Source organism: Lissotriton helveticus, chromosome 4_1 (assembly GCF_964261635.1).
Source record: "Lissotriton helveticus chromosome 4_1, aLisHel1.1, whole genome shotgun sequence".
Classification (NCBI taxonomy): domain Eukaryota; kingdom Metazoa; phylum Chordata; class Amphibia; order Caudata; family Salamandridae; genus Lissotriton; species Lissotriton helveticus.
In genome coordinates this window covers 637,692,418-637,714,954 of record NC_136063.1, presented here as the reverse complement: position 1 = coordinate 637,714,954, position 22,537 = coordinate 637,692,418, and the positions used below count along the sequence as shown (strand labels likewise).

The 22,537-nt window shown below is 43.7% G+C and overlaps 1 protein-coding gene across 1 annotated transcript in view; it reads left to right on the top strand.

Moving 5' to 3' along the window:
* SDCBP (syndecan binding protein) overlaps positions 1–22,537 on the top strand; it is a 187,213-nt gene that overhangs the window by 81,707 nt on the left and 82,969 nt on the right. Inside the window, exons 4-5 of the mRNA XM_078687270.1 lie at positions 9,538–9,638; positions 10,092–10,256. Of these exons, the coding sequence (XP_078543396.1) occupies positions 9,538–9,638; positions 10,092–10,256 (266 nt within the window). The remainder of the gene's footprint in view (positions 1–9,537; positions 9,639–10,091; positions 10,257–22,537) is intronic.

Genomic DNA, 22,537 nt, shown 5'->3' with positions numbered 1-22,537 from the left:
CCTCACCGCTGCGGCCCCGGCCCCCTGACTGACCATTCGCTGCCCCCACCTCCCAGCTGCTCCTCTTCCCCCCCCCCCCCCATCCCCCCATATAAGCCGGTCGCTGAGCGGTGAGGAGAGCGAACCTTGACCCTTCCAGGTAGGTCGCTCCCCCTCCGCACAGCACCGCCTCTGTGTCCCTGATAATACCTCTTTTAGAAAGCACGTATTTTCTTGTTCAACTATCCAAAGCCTGCCTCTGCTAGGTTGTGTATTCCTTGTCTGGAGTTTGAGTGACAGGGATGGGGGATTCCAAGAGACAGAACGAGTCAGCCCAGTGGTGAATAGAGAGATCTGCATCTAGATAGGTGGGAGGAGTTGCACCTGGGACCTGAATAGGGCTGTTCCTGCCTTCCACAATGCTGGCTCCACCTCCTGGGGTGCGGCTGATGTCTCTGCCCTGCACAGTGAAAGAAGAGAAGGAATCCTGTCAACAAAGTGCTCCAAGGCTGTGCTTTTCCCTCCACAATGCTGGCTCCACCTCCTGTGGGGCGTCTGATGTTTCTGCCCTGCACTGTGAAAGGAAAGAAGGAGTCTTGTAAACAGAGTGCGCCAGAACCGGTTTGGACTAGGCAAAGGCCCCTCTGCCCTCAGAGGACAAAGGATTTTGGGGTATAAATATAAGGACCCTGATCCCAAGAAATTAGATCACTTTTGGACTACAAGAAGAAACCTTTGCTGAGGAGAGGAACCTGAGTAGAGCCTATCCCTAAGCCGAAGTGCTGCAGTGGTTGCCTGACTGCCAAAGAAAGGAGAAAGAACTTTGTGTGCTTTTATTTTCAACTTGTAAAGGATCTCCAAGGGCTTGGAACAGAGCTTGCCTCCTGCTGAAGTCTCAGGAACAACAGATTTCAAACCCAAGCTCCCCAGAGTTCTTTGGAAGTGCCTGCTACTGTTTTGGGGCCTTCTGCGGGACTGCGTGTCGCAAGGAGCTGGAAGTGCGACTCAACGTGGAAAAAAAAGTGTGTCGCCGTCTCTGCTGCTGCCGTCGCATCTTGAATGTCGGCGCTGTAGCTGCCGCATTGCACCGCATCGAGAGAAGCGTCTCACAACGAAGAGGAAGCACGCCGCCGTCGCTTCTGCTGCCATCGCATCGAGAATGTCGGAGCTGTAGCTGTCGTATTGCACCGCATCAGGACAAGAGTCTCGCAACGAAGGAGAAGCGTGTCACCGTCTCTGTTGCTGCCGTCGCATTGTGGATGTTGGAGCTCTAGCTTTCGTATTGCACCGCATTGAGAAAAGCGCCTCGCATCCCCCGGAGAAGCGCGCTGCCGTCGGAGTTTGTAGTGTTGTCAACTAGAGACCTCCAAATCTAACAATAGGCAACAGGCATGTCCGCATATTCCCTTACTTCACGGCTTCAGTGAAGCAGCAGCGGTCTTTTATGGCTCTCAAGCATCATCTATGCAGCGAGCCATCCAGTACTCCCGCATGTGGCCCACCAGACTCAGGTTGGTGATTGATACCTCCCATTTCTTTGCGACCCTGGATGAGTCCTGGAAGTGGCTAGAATCTAAAGGCCTAGTGACCTAGGAGTACGAATAAATGATATCAGCAACTCTTTTCATTCATTCAAAATTCTTTATTTCGGCTTGGTTGCCATAAAAAACAATGCATATACATTACATTTAAAAATAACAAAGGGAATAGAACAATACAGCATGGAACTTTACAGCATAAAGCTTTAAAACCATTAGCTAAAAACAATTGAATTCATATTAGAGACAATCAATACACAGACAACAATAAAATTCTGTGATGGACCCCCCACTAATTACTAAAGGGTAGACCAGTTCTATTTCTAGAGTTGACCCCAATTACAATTGGTGTCCCAATTTTTTTCTTTGGAAAAAAATAGAATGTAAAAATCTACTAACACTAAATATTATTGATTGGGTTGTGTTAGTTGTAAGAATTCTCAAAGCCTGTGTGCATGATCTCACGCCTAGCAATAGGCATATGGGTTTAATCCATCTTTTCCTGGCCTGTGCATACACAGGACGAAAAAAAGAGGATATGTTGCTCGTTTTCTATCTGATGGCATTCGCACAAGGAGCAAGATTCATCTATCACTGTGGATGAAGTGTTTGAGCCCCTAGCCCAACGTGCCAAAGTTGTCTTTATTAAGAGATTTCCATATCTAAATTTTAAAAATAAAGTTTTGGCAAGAGGGGGCTCTATTTCATCCATAAAAGTCTCAAATAATGGTACATCCTTAAAAGTGAGAAATTTAGTTACTAGGGTCATGTTGACAATAAAAGTCCAAAAGGCCCTTTTTAAAATTAGTTTCGGGTTGGATGGTAGTTGGTCCGGGTTCTCCCAAAAATGTTTCAGACCTATTTTAATAAACCAAGTTTTAACATGTTTGAACCACGGAATGACTTTTAAATTATCAAGCTCCATAATTTCTTTTAGCCCGTCCCTGTAGTCTTGTAATTCAGGTACCCGCCATAATCTAACCCACAGCAACAATGGGCGTATTATAATTTGGTGATCAGTTCTTTTAATGTTTAGATCAAGTTGAAGGGGCACTAGGGGAGTGCCTCTCGGGACCCTTACCAAACTTCTCATAAAATTATTGTCCAGGACACTAAAAATGTCCTTAGACCCAGGGCCCCAAATTTCTGCACCATATAACACTGCTGGTTGTACTTTAAATCTAAAAAGTTCAATCGCCGGAGACACGGCTTTGCTAGTGCTCAGGCTTTGTTCCCCAAGGATAGGTTTTACATTCTGGAGAAATGTCAACTTACTTTTTCCCATCTGAGCTTTCCAAGAGAAATTGGAGTCTAATGTCACCCCTAGGTAAGAAAAATGGGGGACGGATTCTAGTTTTGCTCCTTTTAAGGTTAAACAGCCTTTATCAGATTTAGTTGGATTTAGGGCCATACATTTGGTCTTTTTCCCATTTATCTCCAGTCCCTTCTTACTGCAATATTCACTGAAGGAGTTCAATAGTGCCTGGAGACCTCCTTTTAGTTTGGGAAATCAAGATAGTATCATCAGCGAATAGTAGGGATGTTACCTTTCACCGTTCAGTTTTGGGGAATCGTTTTTACATCCCTCTAAATATGAGGGAATGTCATTCACGAAAATAGAAAACAACGTAGGGGGCCAGTACGCAACCTTGGCGAACACCACGCTCAATGGGAATTTTAGGGGTTAGTTCGCCATTTGGGCCCCATCGAATTCTCGCGAAGTTTCCTTCATGTAACTCTTTAATCTGAACTAATAAATTATTAGGCAACCCTACTACACTCAGCGTTTTCCATAAGAAATTGCGAGGCACTAAATCAAATGCTGCCCTTAAATCAACAAAGGCAACATATAAATGACCCCTTTTAGCAACTCTTTTGACATGGCAAGCAAACATACTGAGGTGGGCCTGGAGCACTGAGTGACCGATGAAGGACAAATTGTGAAGGTTAAGCATGCCTAGGTAAAGACATAACACTATCTCTGGATGCCCTGGCTGTTACCACACACGTTGAGCACAAGTCATTCAGTGAAGACGCCGGGTCGGAGATCACATTTCACAATTATTTATTGGGAGGATGGCCCGTTGGTACCCTGAAGGCTACAGATCCTGTGCACTAAGGTAGTTTAGTACTGCACATGCCCTATCAAGCTCAAAGCTACTACGTGAACAGTTTGATAGGTTATTGTGGAGAACAGGGGACAGCTATTGGGACAAATCATACCAGTGCATGATGCATGAACATTCCTCCAGGTGGAACCCTGGAAGACCCCGTGCCATGACTTTGATTGTGGTTCAGGCTAGGCGCACACCTCACAAGAAATGCACAATTGTGAATTGTTTGTTTGATGTTCTTTAAAGTGGTGAGGCCCTTTTTTTTTTTTTTTTTTTTTCTCTTTTGTTCTTCCAAACCTCACCTGGGGGATTTATGGGCCAGACATCTCGTCTCCTAAAATACACGATTTATGTAGAATTCAAACTGTAAATACCTAATGCTAACGCATGTAAGACATATGGAGGACCTGGTTCCAATGCTGGTTGGTGGTGGGAGGATTACGTGGGAACCAGGGCCAGGACCTACTCCCACATGACGTATGTCCAATATAACTACCTCACTGGAAACATTAGGTGTAGGATTGCGCATCAGGCACTTCAAAATTTATCAATACCTGAGATGCAGACTAATAGAAATATTATGCCTTCATGAGACGCATATGATCCAGGCAGAGATATTGGTACTGAAGTAATGTTGGGGGCATCCGGTCGAAGGCACCACATATTTTGCTTTCTCCAGAGGCACTCTGATATGGGTTACCCCTAGTGTACTATATACTATACATACTAAATGGATAGACACAGAAGATAGATTGACTATCCTAAAAAAACAGCTTAGACAGCCTGACCGTACTATAGTGTATCTTTGCACCTAGCACTAAACAAGTACAATTCTACAAATTCCTGACTGCGGAAGTACTGAAGCGCTCTGGAACAGCAAATATCTGTGCGGGGGTGCTGGTGTTTGGTATTACAAGACTTTGATTTATGCCACCTTAGACCAATCATATACACTATTTCAGGCTGCTGTCACCAGAACGTTATCAGGGAAACTAGCTACATGGCCATATCACTGCAGATTTTATTTTTTGGATTTCCCAGGTTATGGACTATACACAAGATTTAACATGTGCCTGGTTAACTCTGGATGGCACACGTGGTTAGGCTCACAGAATAGTTAGGTAAGACTGTATCAGATTGTAATCCACATTGAACTGAGGTAGACCACTCCTTTCTATTCCAACCTGGAGACTCCTGATGGAGAAGCTGGAAGATATGGCCTTTTTGAACCACTATTCGGGAACACCTAGGCCACTGTTTCAAAGAAAACGAGGGGGCATCCCTATATGATGCAAGTTAATGGGGTGCCTTTTGAAGGGGTAAGCCTTAAGAATACTGATGGGGGTTAAAATGACAAGAGGACATTTTTGATTCTACCCATTACATACGACGTTTAGAGTAACCAGCCATGACAGTTCCAAAGGAACACAAAGAATTGTTGACTGTGGTTGAGCACTATTATACACTGATACAGAGACTTTGAGGCATTAACTGTAAGGAATTTGTGGCTAGGCAACACAATGAAGGAGACCAGGCTGGTAGACTTTTGGCCTGGTTATTACGGTTCAATGAGTACCAGAAACCCATTTCCGCTATATGCGTTCTGTCGAGGGGTGTTTGCACACAACAAGCCCTAAACAAACTGTTATCGCATACTAGTCTGACCATTTGTTTTTGATAAATACAGAGGCGTCCAAAGCAGGAGTGCCTTGCGGCATGATGACTGTGAATGGAGGGTCAATTGAAAAGATCTAGTGTTAATAGTGTTAATATAGGCCAGCACCCATTGCTCTCTGCAGTGATGAAGGCAGGCCCTTTCCATTCCGCAAGTCACCATTACTATGGATGCCTCATTTAACCACTGAGGGGCGCATCTTCAAGACATCAAAGTCCAAGGTACATGGTCACATCCCCAACGAGGTCTCTATATCCGTCATCTAGAACATCTAACCATCCAGCTCGACCTCAAAGCATTCTTTCAGGACATTCAGGGCAAATCAGTCATAAGAACTGACAACATTACTGCCATTAAGTTATGTTTCTCTGCAACTTTCAGCCCTAGGGCGTCCGGAGTGATTTGATCAACCAAGAAAGTTGTACCCTGATGAGATGAAAGTTACAAAAACTCAATACTTAACCAGGAGATATCTGGAAAGGGAATCCACTGAACTTAAGAAACCTACTTGCAGACAGTTTATGGTTATAAGTCCTGAGGTTTTAGATCAACCTTTTTGGTCTTTTATTAATAATCTGTATCATAGTTTTATTTTATCTAGATTTAGATTTAATTGGATTCACTGGACCCTTACTGTACCTAAATGTTTCTCAAAGTTAGGAACCATACAGCCTTGTGCATGCGATAACTTTTCTGATCAAGATTTGCTGTTGTAGTTTTTATAGTGATCTGCGATCAAAATATATTTTACCTCTTTTAAGAAATTGCTATTTTGCACAAGTAAGACCAGCCCTGATTTATCTGCAAACTCTACCATCCCCACTGATTTGTTATGGGGTAGCGAGCTTTTTATCTGGGGCAATACGTAGAAGGAAAAATATGAATTGTCCATAGTACTGACTCAGGTTTTATTGGCTGTACTTGGACATGTTTTCCTTTTATTATTCTGATAAATTTGATCTTTGTTCCAATTGCATCTTGTACTTTAGTTCTAAATTTAATATGTATGGGTCTTTTTCTGTGTAATGTTCTTTTATGGCCAGAACATGGCCGAATAAAGTTTTCTTAAACTGACTGCCATTTACTGTCTGCACCAGCAGGGCAGTACACACTCCGTGCAGCTGTCAACACTGGTGTAATCAATTTAGAATTGGGTGTTTCAACACTGGATACACCTAGCAGAGCACCTTCCCAGAGTGGACAACAGCTTTGCAGTCCTTCTCAGCAGGACCGATTAATACGTCCATGAGTGGGAATTCCACTTGTGAGCCCTACTACTGTATTTCCATCATTGGGGTCTCCCCATCATAGATCTCCTTGCCACTCTAGAAAATGGCAACGTGTCAATATTTCACTTTCAAGTTTCTGCACCAAAAGTCTATGGGCAATGCTCTATGGATGAACTGATCAGGGATCTTTGCCTTCGCTTTACCTTCTCTCCCACTTCTCCCTGATGTGGGCAGGAAGCTTTGGCAAACATCCCTCATCCTGGTGGTTTCCACGTGAGCCAAACAGCTTTGGCTCTCAGCACTCTTCATAATGTCACTTGTCCCACAGAAGAATCTTCCCCCACAAGCTGGACCTTCTCACAAAAAGTCAAGGCAGACCAGCACTCCGATATCAGACAGCTCAACCCAGCAATATGGCTCCTGAAAGCCTAGAGTTTGGGTATTTCAATTTACCCCAGGTATTCATGAACATCCTAAAGAAAGCACACAGACCCAATATGCACTCTTGTTATGTCATTTAGTGGAAAAGGTGTGTCCATTACTGCATTGCTAACTACTTGGACTCCCTTAAGCCCATGATGCAAGGCATTGTCTATAACTTCCTTCACTTACAAAGTCATCCCACAAGCATTCCACCTGCCCCGGTCTGAAACCCTAATGTAGTCGTCACTAGACTTATAGGTCATCCTTTTGAACCAAGGCACTTGTGCCCCTACAATTGTTTTTATGGGCAGTTACCTTCCTGGTCTCCATTACTTCCTTAAGACATATGATGGAACTACAGGCCATCACACTAGAAAAGCCTTTTTTCCAAGCCTACAATGGTAGGGTCGTGCTTAGGATTAATCAATGGTTTCTTTTCAAAGTGGTGTCTCATTTTCACCTTAACATGACTATAGAACTCAGTCTTCGTTCCTGAAACAGACTGGAAACGCTTTATAGGACTAAACCTTTTTGCAAGTCTCAGTAACTATTTGTTGCTTTCGCTAAATCTCTCAAGGGCCGTCCTGCATCAAAAGGATTGTAAAGTGCGTCCAGACCTGCTACCGCAAAGCACCTTAATCCTTGCCTTTTCTGTCAAGGTCACATTCCACCTGAAAAAGGGGGGGCCACCATGACTTTCCTATTGACCATCCCTATAGCGGAAATTTGTAAGGCAGCTATGTCCACCTCTGCACACCTTTACCAAACACTATTGTGTGGATGTTTGGCGCCAGAATGCTAGGGTTGACCAAACATTGTTAGACAGTGACACCATCCGCTGCCTGACCACCACGCATGAGAGCACTGCTTTACAGTCCAGTAGAGCATGTGTATCTACAGCCACACATATTGCATATAAAATACGTTACTTAAACAGATTCACATGCAGCCACCCACCTCCCAGGCAGCCAGTGGTTGTTTCAGATATTTTCCTTCTCACCCTTAACTCTTAATTATTTGTACATAAGATCATGCGTGTCCACCATGCTATTTCCACTTACTATTTCATCTATACGCTCACCTGCAGTGAAAAAAATCTAACCGAGCTGGTGCCAATGCGCACTAGACTTGAAAGACGACTTTGAAGAAAAACAAGTTGCAAACATCCGAGCCCAACCCTAAATAGCAGGAGTATGTAGACATGTGAATCTACAGCACTACATGTTGCGAACAGACTCTTACAGGGCAAGTCACCTAATCCTTTTCGGAGAGATGACTGGAGCAGGGAAAATTAAAGATGTTGCACTAGAAATACCAGCGTGGGACCATTCATCCAAGAAGGAGCTCATTCTCCCTTTATTTACGCAGTGCTGCATTTTTTTATGCCTTCCTCTGCTTCTAATATTGTTGTTTTCTCCTCTTGTAGCTTATTATTCTGCCTCACTGTCGGAACATGCCTTGTTGTCAAAACATGCATCACCGAAAAATTCCTAGCAATCTTCCTCGTGCACCTGTGTGTATTCTCCAGAAATTAACTTTTAGTCCAATACCAGCCAGTTGACTTTCCAAAGCACAATCAAAACTAGCTTTTGCTGAATGTGTATTTGAAAGCAGAGGCCCATCTTTGCTCAGCGACACTATTGCCAGAATTGGCTTTCAACCAATGAAGCTAAAAGAAAAGTGTCAGTGAAAATGAGCCTGCATGCTTGTGTTCCAGAATTCGAGGAGGCACGATTTTCGGATGTTCACATCCATGAAATGCAGTTGGTCGATGTCCGCTCTGATGCACATCCCTCTTTGCAAGTGCTTATTGCTAGCTGAACCATATTAGCCAGAGGCTGAAAGAGGCTGTCCAAAAAATCTCTATATGTATGTTATATGATGGCAGTAGCTCTAACCATACAGCTAAAGCTGTCTGGAGGTCAGTCTTAAAGCTTTATACCCATTCATCTCAAACTCTGGGTCAGTGTCTGTGAAAGGACTAGTCCAATATGACCGTGGTCCATTTGTCTTGAAGCATTCTATGGTGGCATGCAATGTAACACAATAATCTGTTTTACTTACTTTCAAATGTATTCTGTCCAGTTAATGTGTTTTTGTTTTTAACACGTTGCTATCTCCTCCTCTCTTGACTCCCTCCCTATTCTCCCTCTCTCTTTCCAACTCTCCACCTTTACCTTTTCCTCAACGGATAGGAAATATTTGCATTTCTGTGATGTCTTTTTGCATGTGTTCAAGGGACCCTCCGCATACCATGCAGGCTGCCCCTTACCTATGTGTCGTTCATAGTAAAAGCCCAGGTTCTCTTCTATTTGCTTTGCTGACCATAGGTGGTGCTTCTTCCGACACTTGACCTCAACTTTGACGCCTTTCCATATTGAATGTGTATGATTCTGAGTTTTGCATCCACCCAAGCAATACTCGTTGCCTGGGACTTTGGTATTGGCATATGGCGAAAAAGGCTAACTCTGGGAAGTGCTTTGTGATAAACTACTTTTGAAGTCTTTAACTAAAATTACGTTTGTAAATGTGTTTTCTGAAATAAATGTTAATTTATTAAAATATCTATTCCTTTGTAGGATTGTATCCCAAATTATACCCTGAGCTTGCTCAGTACATGGGATTGAGTCTGAATGAAGAAGAAATACATAGAAATCTGGCTATGGTGCCGTCACAGGGGGTATGAAAACATATTTTCCTAGAAGTTGTACATTTTAGTATGTTAAACCCACAGTAACGTATGTATTTTAAAAGAAAGAGCATTTTTATTTTGTGTTGCAAAATTCCAGACTTTGTGTAGTGTTTTTTTTTCTTGAAGATAAAAGCTAAATAATTTTTTCAGAAGAATTTCCTTTACTAGTATCAGTCAAACTTTTCTAGTGTCATGCGTCAAGCATAGTACCATTATACCTTTCTTAATATGACTGGGACCTTACTGTCTTTTACGACTACTTAAGAGTATCTACTATAGGTCATTCAGTTTGGTTGTACCAGCTGAACAGAGTAGTTTAAATCCATATTTCAGCAATTGCTGTTTTTATTTTCCCACAGCTCGTTTCTTGGGTATTAATTTTTTTTAATTTAGGGATATGTTTTCCATTAGTTTGATGCGTTTCCATTTGTTGTTTATTAGCAACAACTTGCAACAAGACCTTCCTCAATGAATTACATGGTAGCTCCGATAACGGCAAATGATGTTGGGATTCGCAGAGCAGAAATCAAGCAAGGTGTCCGTGAAGTAATCCTATGTAAAGATCAAGATGGCAAGATTGGCCTTCGACTTAAATCTGTTGATAATGTAAGTATTAGTTAAAAACATTTTTGATGCTGTAGGTAAAATGTATGGCTACATCAACTGTGCCATATGCTGTTAAAAGGGAAGGATAACATTTGGCAAAGACCAGCAATCTAAACATTTCATACAAATTACTTGATAGCAGTACCTTTGAAATAATGCAGCAACACTTCTTCACCGTTTTTTTGCATTCGAATATATGATCTTGAAAGAAATCACAATACTGCAAACAAAACATTTCTCAGCCTTCCACATTATATTGTGTGGGAGCTCCTCCTTCTAACAGCAGTAACCAAAGCATATTTCACGGCTTTGTAAAGGCCCAGAAAGACTTGCTAATTAGACTCAAAAGATGCAGTAGTCAAACACAAGCAGTTTAAATGTCAATATCTACGGTCTTAATTAAAAAATATATATACTTCAGTGGCACTTTACACAAATAGTGAAAGTGAACAACTCCTTTCCAAATTAAAATTTGCTGACAATAAGATCAGATTTTCATGGCACTGATCCTAGCTTCTCAGGACAAATTCCTCTTTGGGAATGACACACAAAGCATTTTTAAACTGTTCTAACAAGGATAGGGCTAGCATTTGAATGCCAGAATGAGGACCCATGCACTAAGTGTCTAGGCAGATCACTGGAGAATCTCTTAACCTCTTGTGATTTAACCAAATCATACCTTAATCTTCAGTGTACATTTACAGTTTTTGTTACAAATTATCATGCACTAATGCCTTGCAAACTCAGGACCTTCATACCGTAGATCATTGGTGTCTCCAAACATCCCTTCCTGCTCGCTCACTGCGCTCAAGTGATTTTAGGTTGGCAGTAATTCTTAAAACCAGGAAATCGCACTGGTCCGAGACCGTGGATTGACCTTCCCTGAAAGTAAGTGTGCCAATCACTCTCTGTATTTCGTAAATTTTTAAAAACCTGGCTGTCCAATGCTCGGAATTCCCCTAGATAGCGTCCCCTTTAGTGAACTTGCATGTCCTAATCCGTTCAGTAGATGAGCCCAGCGCTGGGAAACCTTTTAAGTAGCCACGCACCAATGCGTATAATAATAATATTCCCTGTTGCTTGTCTTGAAATCCTGGGTAATTTCATGTTAATAAAGCGGTTCCCCCTTGTACTACATTACAACATCCATAGATGACATGTAGTGAATTCACCTCATTATGTGACTTGAACTCGGCCTATTGAGGTGAAAGGACTTTGGGCCAGATGCATGAAGAAACAGTTTTGCGGTTTCCTAATTGCAAATCCTTGCGATTCGCAATTAGGAAATCACAAAACGGCATACATGAAAGTGTGTTGAACACTTTTTGCGGTTCCTAGGGGATTGCAAATGACCTACCTCATGAATATTAATGAAGGAGGTTGCAATTTGCGACCCCCTAGGAATTGCAAAAATCACAGGGATGGTGGCCTGCTGGGGTCAGCAGACCACCATATCTGTGATTGCTTTAAAATAAAGCAATTTCTTTTAAATGCAGCCCACTTTCCGTAAAGAAAAATGGGATGCATTTCTAAAACAAAAATGAAAAGTTTTATTTTTATTTTTTAAGAGCAGGCAGTGGTCCCTCACCCACCAAAAGGGTAAGGGGTCCATAGGAGGCTTTTTGTACATTAATACATTAAAAACCTCCGCTTCACGTCTTTTAACAATACCAGAAGGAGGTTTATTCAAATTCTTTCTAGTCCTACCTGCCAGATATTTTTTAACATCCACTCACTATTTACCTCTGACCCTACCACCCACACCCACCCTCTCTCACACACTACACATAGAGGTCACATCAAGTACTCCTGCATATTCGTTGGTTAGCAGCACGCCGCTCTCCGTAGAGGGGTGCGACGAGCCCTATGAAGCATGACACCAAGGGCCCTTTTGGTGTGTGAGGGGTATTTTAAAAACACAATGTGCTTCCCACTAAAGTAGGCACCATTGAGATCATCCATTGGGTTTCACTTTACGCCACATACCTGACATACCTTCCAAGGCTAGAGCCTTACTAAATCTTGCCAGTTCCTTATAGCTGGTAATGTCTACCATGATGACAGCCACTAAAATGCCTGCTGTGCTTCCACTTATCTGGTCATGTAGCGAGAAGATGATAAATTAGCCAGAGTTTCATTTAAAATATTCTTGCTCATAGAGAGGCAAAGACTTTGCATATTTTGAGTGAGTTGTTGCCTTCTGCTCATCCATCAAAAAACACTCAATTGCCATCCTCAAAGACATTGACCATACTCCCATGGTTCCTTTGTCGATGGTGCGATCGTTGAACACACCTATGTCGACTGCTGTTTTTTTCCAGTGATACATTGGCCTGTGTTGCATGTAGACTATTTAACCAGTAGTAGCCTCCGTATAGCCCGGAAGGAGGTGACATCAGCATACTGCACAGAGATCACAAAGAATTTGTCTCAGTGACTTAAGTGCCTCATGACTGCGACAAACATGATGAATGGGCTACTGATCCCCATTACCTTGTCATCCTTCTAATCCCTACTGACTGAGTAGAACAACAACTACACTTGTCCTTTAGGCTACGGTGGCAGACCGCCTTTCCACATCCTTTTATGCTTCAGGTGCCATGAGGCATTGTAGAGCCTTTGAAGAACATTCTGGATATCTTGTGTGGCAGATTACTTGCACCTTGCTGCCAGTTCTACAACCAATACCTTCTACTCACAAGAAATTAGCGATCTTTTGGACTTTGGTCTTCTCGGTGATCAAGTTTGTTATGAACAAACTCAGTGATGGGAGATCTGTGATGTTTTTGAAAAGTCTGGACAGTAGCTTAATGAGAATTTACAGCAATATGGATTTTTGCAGATTAATAGTCCTTTTGAGTGGTTTGCCACAGATTTTCATATATACTGCAATGGAGAGGCATTTAACCTAATCGTGCTAGAAGTCACCCGTGACCTGCTAGACAGTCTTTTTTTCTGAGGGTAATTTAGACTTACACCATGGTGCCCGTTTTCAGTCAGAAAATAAACTTTTTCAAAGCCCAAATAGAATCTGCTACATTCTTAAGTTAGGTTTGGAAATCTAAATACTCTTTTGACAGCAATAAATTTGTCAGGGATGAAAGAGATTAGGAGCCTCTGTTAAAACGGAGACTTAAATTTGAGCCCAGTTTTTGCACGGTAAAGGCCATGGCCCAGAATGCATTGAAGATGTGCTGTGTTGTTGAGTGATGCTTGAAATTATACTGCGTTAGCCTCCAATTGAGAGAAACTTAAGTGAAAGACTATTAAGTGACAGACTTAGTGGTTGGATCAGTGGATGCACCTATCAAAAAATTTAAACCATTTGCAACTAATAAAATCTGTGCGGCTATTACAAAAAAATTATTAATTCTGATAGTGTGCAGAGGTTGGGTTAGAACTCAAGGGAATGAGGGGTGGGGAAGAGGATGTACCAGAAACGCAATTGAAAAGGAAGACATTGGTGAACTATGGATCACTGAGTGTTCAGTCTATGGGAGAAGGTTTAAGGTTCAGACCAATTGCAGATCAACTATTATCCTATCAACACTTTTTTCTAGTGGGCAGTAAGCTTGAAGATTGGACATGGGTACGCAGCAGTATTGAGACCTGAAGTATGAGAGAGGTTTCAGAAATAACTAAATAAAACAGATTGAGTGAACTATAAAGCAAATGAATACATTTCCGAAGACCATTGTTCATATGTTAAAGTTCGGAATTTAAGTACCATTGGGATCCAACATTGGGCCAGGTCCATAATTCAAGGAGACCGACTGGTGTCGAATAGGAAGGAATCTAACCACTTTACCCAAAGCCAAATAAAGTAAATTCAGGCAATTTCATATGCAGTAAACATCTTCGCTCGTGTACTTCATTTTACTGAGGAACAGCTGAATAGCAGTGCTTACCATAAAGTAAACATTTGGTTTGTTTTCTCCCGTTCCTATTAAAGTTGTGAAAAATGTCACACAGCGTACATATAAACTGCCTGCCATGGGACTATCTCTGCATAGAACCATTGCTTAAAAATTATATCCATCGCCATTTAGGCAGATAAAATGGTTTGCTGCAAAGCACTCAAAGCTCCACCTTTCCAGCGCCAGATTATCTAGAGTTGGTATCAGTCCAGGATGGGGTTTCTCATTCTGATCAACCCTCCTGCAGGGAACCTTTCCTCGCTTCTCCTGCTTGAAGTGCAGGCCCTAGATCTTAGTTTAAGGTTACTCCAATGTGCCCTCCACCAAGCAGCTGTTTTTAACAAACAAGCTCCCATGAGTGCTGTTTTGAGGCTTTAAAACCTATGAATATCTGAGCCCAATTTTTAGAAAAATTCAAACGGCTGACCTTGCAATCAGTTACCCCATCAATATAGACTTATTTCATGGTCACTTCGAGCTAGTTACTCCTAATTGTGCCCTTTCACCGGAAATCTTCAGCTGAGCATGTTTGCATACTGACTGCCTGTGGTAGCAGCCCTTCTTGAATGGCAGAGCTTCTGATGCGTGCCCCTAACTATCCGCTGAAGACAGTGGTAAATGCAAGTGTATAAATGCCTCAGTCAGTCAAAGTCTTTATTCGGTGAGTAGCAATTGAAGACCGGACTTAAATACATAAAACAGACATACCATTTAGAAAGATGAAATGATAAAACAATTTATGGTTATCCTGATTTAACGTTTTGGGCCATAAGTTTACTTTCTATGTAGCTCCATGATGACCGGAAACAAAATGCATTAAATGATAAGCCATGATTACGCCTAATACACTATAAATGTTAAGAATAAGACCTAACAACAATGCTACTGTAATTCAAAGATTTTCTGACTTTAAGAGGTTGACTGACATAGCCTGAAACAGAGGAGCAACACTGTTCAGACACTAAAAGTAGGAGGCGATGTAGACTGACAATATAGGAGCTGGAGCCAAACAAATGCAGCTAGGGCTGTAAATAATGCAGTATGGGCTCAGAGTAAAAACGCAAAAGAACATAAAATGAACACGTGTTTGTTTTGATGTGCATTCACAAGGGCATGGGGGTAGACATGGATTCATGTACCCTGCTGAGGGTGAGCTACCAAAAAGTGTAAAGTGCCTAATGTGAAACTGGGTAAGGAGCTTTAAATCCAGATAACTGTAGTCTATAGACAAGCCGTTTAGAAAAACTGGCTTGTGTTCTATACTGGAAAAACAATGTGTTAACCTTCTTTTTTACTGCACTGCTAGTGATTTCTTTGTGGTAATGAAAAAGGTGTGACAGCCCAAGGTCCGTGAAGTTCTTTCAAACATACAGTAACCATGGAATAGAGGCATTATGATCTTGCCTTAAAGATTCTTCAAGAAGGGGAGAGGACTTCGGCAGAAGTCATAGATTGCGCTATTGATATAGTGACAGCGGCTTTCAGGTCTCTAGGAGGAGCAGCGGTGCTGCTTAGACAAGGGTGGTTGAGAGCGACAGCTTTTAGACCAGAGGTCCAGAATAAAATCTTGGATCTTCCCTTTAACAGTGAAGACTTATTTGGCAAGCATGTGAATGACACGCTGCAAAGTATCGAAAAAGATACTGATACTGCTAAAGCATTGGGAACTCTACAATACAGGAAGGTTCCTTTTCAAAGCTCTAAGGGCAGGGGTCAACCATCTTACAGAGGAGGATATCAACAAGGGAAATATTCCTCTTATACCACCTCTTCTCAACCCTACCGTCGGCAGTATACACAGCGACAATCTGGAGGTTATACCAAATCTACTCCAAGAGGTAGAGGAGGTCGTCAGGGGAAAGACAACACCCGACGACAATGACAACCTTCAAGTTCCGGCTACATCGACTCTACTGGGATTATATGTTCCCCTGGGGGGAAAGATTGCTCACTTTCTTCAAAATTGGCAGGAAATAACTACGGAGCCATGGGTCCTCAACATTATTCAATTCGGCCACACTCTAGAATTTTTACAAACACCCCCTTGTACGCCACCAATGCATCACAAGGTCAACCATTTGCATCAAATCCGGAAGGAGACTCGGACAATGCTCCGAAAGGGAGCAATAGAACCGGTCCCGAACTCTCAAAGAGGAAGAAGCACTAGCCAGAACGTCAACAAGGGTGTGCATAGACTTGTTCACCAAGCTGGGATTGACTCTGCATGAGGAAAAATCATCCCTTCAACCAAACAAACAGATCACTTTTCTGGGTTCAATTTTGGACACAGAGAGAAACAGGGTGTTTCCCTCCCAAGAAAGACAGCTAAAGATTGTGTCTCACTTCCAGGAGTTTCAAAAAAGAAAGTATCTTTCAGTACGTAGGTACAAATCATTACTGGGGATAATGTCATCTTACATCCCCCCTCGTACCTCACTGCAGACTAAGAATGCGCCCGTTGCAAGAGCAACTCAACCTACAATGGCGTCAAGCGGAGGGATTCTTCGAAGATGTGATCCAAGTAACACCGGTCATGAGGCAAGCAGCAGCATGGTGGACACAACAACTAAATGTCTCTCAGGGGCTCTCGTTCCTCGCAGCGCCAGCCCCATTGGTAGTGACTACAGATGCGTCCCTAGAAGTGTTGGGAGCGTTTCTTCAGGACCTTCAGGTCCGCGGTCGTTAGACGTTGCACGAACAGCAATTACACATAAACTTGCTAGAACTCAGAGCAGTACGCTTCGCATTACTGGCTTTCCTACCAAGGATAAGAGGTTCGTCGGTGTTGATAAGAACGGACAACACGACTGCAATGCACTACCTAAACAAACAGGGAGGAACAAGATCGCTCTCCCTCTCTCAGGAAGCCCAAAAATATGGGAATGGGCTCTACACAAGGGATATCCATGTCCGCAGAACATCTCCCAGGGGATTGGCATCCTTCTCCCGCTTAGAGGTCAACCGCTTTAACGGAGCAATGGACACACTGGCTGAAGAAAGCCACTGCTCAATAGCGTTTGCCTGAGCCAGAGTGGAAAGGCCTTGTAAGGTGGGATAGGAATCAGCTAAGAGGGCAGATAAGTTATTCGGTTTAACTCTGCTCCACGAGCGGACCCAGACATTTTTGGGGAGAGGGAGCCTGGTAGTAGAACTTATGGGGAGAGAAAAAGATATTAAATGATGATCAGACCAGGTGCAAGGTGAAATGAGCAGGGAATCTACCGGGTAGTTTAGGGACCAAATCTGATCCAATATATGCCCCTTGACGTGAGTTGAGGAATGAACGTGAGAAACAAAATTAAGAGATTGAAGTGTATCTGAAAACTCTCTTGAGGACGAACACTCTGCTGGGTCAGAGGGCCAGAAATTAAAATCACCCAGTAGTAAAACAGAAGAGTTATTAACCGTGAGGGTGGCCAGCACCTCTTGAAAGTCAGCAAGAAAACGTACAGGAGACTGGGGGGGGCGATAGATGAGGACACAAGTGAGGGGAGGGGAAATGGAAGTAGTGCGGATAACAAGGTGCTCGGTAGTAGCAATGTCTGGCAATGAAAGCAATTGGAATGGGAAATCAGACCGGGCAATAACTGCAACGCCGCCCCCAGTTCTGCCAGATGGACGATCAGCCCGAAAAGCATAATAAGGAGCAGGAAGAGAGGCTAATAAGGCAGGCAGGGAGTCATCACTGAACCAAGTCTCAGTTAAAAAGAGAAGATCAGGTGCGTGGAGATCCAACAACACCGATAGTTCATGTGAATGAGCCACTGCTGACCGGGTGTTTAAATAATAAGCCTTAAGAGACCTGGCTATAACTGGGTTGACGTCCTCCTTGGGATGCAGGGGGGAAGTAGAGGACAAAGGTGGACAAAGGCAAGGAGAAGCAGGGGACAAACCAAAAGAGGAAATACGTGAGTGTATGGAGGCAGGTAGAAACCACGGACCTTGTAAATTGTGAAGTTGGGAGGAAGAGTAAGTAATGCTTTGGGCAGGGAGACGCGCCCCTAGCCCCGGTCGGCCGCGGACGGGCGCAGACGGGCTTAACTTAGGCGCAACTTCGGCGCGCCTTCGTCGCGCCCGCTGCGCCCGTCCGCTGCGCCGCCGGTAAGAAGTGGCCATAATGTAGGGACACATTAGGGAGGGATTTCAACGGGGCGTGGCAGGGGGTGGAGGAGCCAGAGAACTGCCGCGCCCAGCACAGACCCGCCCAAGGTGGGATGGCCGCCTGTCCCGCCCCCCACGCAAGGAGGGGGCGGTCAGCGGAGGCGGTCTGAGGGTCTGGGTCGCGGTTGCAGCGAAGAGGCTGACAGAGGATAGCTAAGCGCTCGTTCCTGGGCGCTGATCAATCAGGTAAGCACAAGTCTTTAAAATGTCAAAGTAAGGATAAAAAGAAACCGTTGCTCCCGGAGAAGCGTCGGGAGATCTGCAAGCTGGTATGATACAAAACAAACTTCCAGACGAATGGTGAGACAAACACTTAGAGCTTCGAGAACATGCCTCTGGGCAAGAAAAGAGAAGGGTAGAGATGTCAGGAGGGCTAAAGAGAAAGTCCATTTTACGGGGGTGGGTGAGGGGCAGAGGGTATGGCGGGGGCTTGGAAGGCCGGGCCGTCGGGGCCTCTTTTCAAAGCGCGTGCACATCCGGGGTACACTACATTCATTCGGTCACAGGCCATGTGCTGTTATTAAGGCGCACATCTGTACTCGTGCAGATGCGTGCCCCTGCCTAAGAAGGAATGTTTATAATCATGCCATGCACATACATGTACATGTACGTACACACCCGTGCTTATTTACAGAGAGAGAGGGGGCGGGGCGTGGGTGGATTGTTTTCTCATAAAAGCAGCGGTTTCAAAGCCCATATTCCACGGTGGTTTCATGTTATTGAGCATGTGACGTAATTATAATGAAACACAGACGTCATACATGATGCCGGCTCCTCGTCACGCCCTTTGTTCAAGAAGTGTCTTGTGCATGACATGTAAGCAAGGTCTGAACCTCAGTGACCGCCGCAGAAAGCGGCTTTAAAACCCTCCGCCCTCTGTAGTCGACATATGCTGTCTGTAGTGCCTGGCATGATTACTGAAATACTGTCTGTGCTGTTTACACAGACAGCAGAACAGTCTGTGCAGGATTGCACTTTCTGGTTAAAAAAAACCCCCAAAAAACCTTTTCTTGTTCGGAAAAACAAGCACCTTTCCTACTATCGGCGGCCAGATAAACATATCACATAACTCTCTACAATGTAAAAGCCCTGAAATACTAATGCGGGTGGTGGTGAAATGTACAAACTAGTCTGTCAGCCTGTTGGGTTCGTGACCCTGTCGTTGGAGCAGAGCGGACCTCCCGTCACCTGGGTGTGTATTCTGTGTGCGTGGGGTTGTAGTGTTTTGCATTTTTAAATACCGTAAAATAGGTTTTTAAACGATCCATAATTATAATAATACTGCCACATTTCTCGTTTTTTTAAGGATACATTGATAAGAGCGCCGATGCATACACCACACACACACACTGTGGCTTTCTTTTGTATGTGTGTTCTTACCCAAATATTACTGACTCTACAGACATTGGAGGGCCGGTGCTAAAAATAATCAAACCTTTGTTCCTGGAAACACAAAGCTGGGTGCCGTGTGACGCAAACATTGTTACTTATGTAGAAACCACAATCAACAGCCAAACACCCATAACCCACATCATGTGACATTGTACAGCCACATTCCACTGTAAGACACTCTGACATCACATCAATAGACCCTGTCAGATACCCGGAAACACGTCTGCAGACCTACAGAGTCCACGATGTATATGTCAGACACTCGGCCTCATATTCAATACATCACACCTGAAAAACACATCGCGTTTCCGTTGTGGCGAGCCCACAGTGGTATGTCACAGATCACGAACCCCGGACTGTCAGACACCCACAATGATAACATTATGTCAGACAAACACACCCACGCCTATCAAGCGCAAACCCACTAACGTAGCGTGGTACCAGGCACCTCAAATGTAACATTGAGGAAGGCACCTGCAGCCACAACAGTGTGGAAGACCCCACGATCACAACATTCTGGCAGACACCCGACCCACAACAGTGTGGCAGACACCGCAATGATGGCAGACACATGCAGACGCAACAGTGTGGCAGACACCGCCATCACAACATTGCGTCAGAAACCAACAAACACAACTTTTGTCAGACACGCGCAAACACACAATTATGTCGAACACCCACAATTATAAAATTCTGCCTGACACCTGTAATCAAAGTATTCGACACCCGCAATCCTAACAATCTGTCAGGCATCTTAACCCAGAGCATGCAGGCGGACACGACCACAGCGCCCTGTCACAAGGCGCTGTTTGGGGCAGGGTCCCATAGTCGGCGCTATGAAATACAGAGCCCCTTTTATCTAGAAAGACGCTACAACCTCGTGCAAAGCGCTGCTGCCAGCTGGGGCGCGTGGCGCTCACGTCATAGTATTTTGTTACATTATTTTAAAGTTCCAAATGTAAGCGCTATAGGGTCTCAAGTGCCGCTTTGTCGACGTCTAGGCGCTTTCTTTATAAAGTGCAGCATTTCAAACAACCCTGCGGCAGGTAAAATAAATACATAAAACAAAGGCTTTCGAAGGAGCGGCTTCAGGGCACTTCGTGATCGTTGGAAGAAACGGAAATTCTGCTTCAATTCTTGTCGGTTAAAACGCTTTAATTTAATTTGAAATACAAACTCGATAGACATATCACACTCAGTGAGCCAGAATAAACCAGGTAGCATTTCATTCTGGATTTAGAATAGGTGGGCGATCAGTTTATGGTAAATGCTTCATTTTTGGGGGCGTCCCCGAGTCCTGTCGTTGGGTGGGGCGGGGGGGGCAGACGTGCGCCCCCCCCCCCCCCTTCATCCTTGTCAAAGCAGCATAGCCGCCGGTTCCACCTGCCTTAAAGCTGTTCAAAGTCCCCCTGACCACGAATGTCTGCGCACAGCCCGATCCTTGTAGCGCCGCGCAGATCAGGGCGCTACTCGGGCTCTGTCTGAAGCCGCTCATGCCAGCAAACTGGATTTTCCGCCGGACATTCGGGGACCCGCAAACCCCGATCCTGCCTGCATTAAGGGGTGCGGCTGCGACGAACCGTGTGTGTGCAAGAAGAAAATGACTATATTAATACATAATTTATTCTGTTTATGCATTACACACGCAAATACACACCCACCCACACACACTCACACATATATATATATATATATATATATATATATATATATATTCTGAATACCGTCCGTCTTACAAACATTATTATAGTGACAGCTGTGTCTTAAAGTTAGCCACAGGCTTTTAACGACTTCTAGAAACAAATGAGCAATGCTCTCGCACACACCGACATAAATACACACTATCCGAATTATTCACATGTATATTCTTTAGTTTGTATATAGTTAAAAAACTCGCTTATTCACATACGTGTGTGTTTGTGTGTGCATAGATATGTATCTGAATATATAATATATATTTTGCATATTGCACATACATACATTATAATCACATAAATATCTATGCTTAATGCAGAAATGATCTATATATATATATATATATATATATATTCCCACATGTATTTAAAATTAATATATACACATAGTATATTTACGTACACACATACATACATCTTTATTGATTTATTACGGACAGTTGGTATAGCACAACTCACCCCGGGTGGGGCATCTGGGCGCTACTTCTGAGAAGCATAGACATTTAAAACAACCGAGGCTTGAACCTGCTCTTGAGGACAGTGAGATCCGGGCAGGAACGGCGATGAAGGGGGCTTTTATTTCCGTGATATGGGGCTGCATAATCTATGCTCATATAGATATGTATATAATAACATTTATATGTGGTTGTAGTGAGGCAGTTTAATATAGCTATACATTGGATATTATTTACACACACACACACATATGTTCAGTGTGTAATCGTATATGTGCAGACGCGTTTGTGCACATTTCTGCTCGTGCCTGCAGTCTGCACCCCCGCTCCTCATTTCACCTTTCCGTGAATGTGTGAATAACCCTGAATTAAGGCCTCTCTGCTGACGCGCAGCTGGTGCCGATAGGCTCGCTCCACCCGTGACGGCTCCTGAGAGAGTGTGTGCTTGTCTCATCCTGGTTGTGTCTCCACGGACGCCTGTCTCCTGAGGCAGGCTTCTCAGGGGTGCATCTGATTGTCACCTCCGTACTGCATGTGTGTGTGTGTATGAGAGAGGGGGGCAGATTGTGAGAGGGATTGTGTGTGTAAAAGATAGACAGACAGATTATGTGTGCGTGAGCCAGATCATTTGTTTGTGTGGAAATAATTGCAAGTGTTTGCGT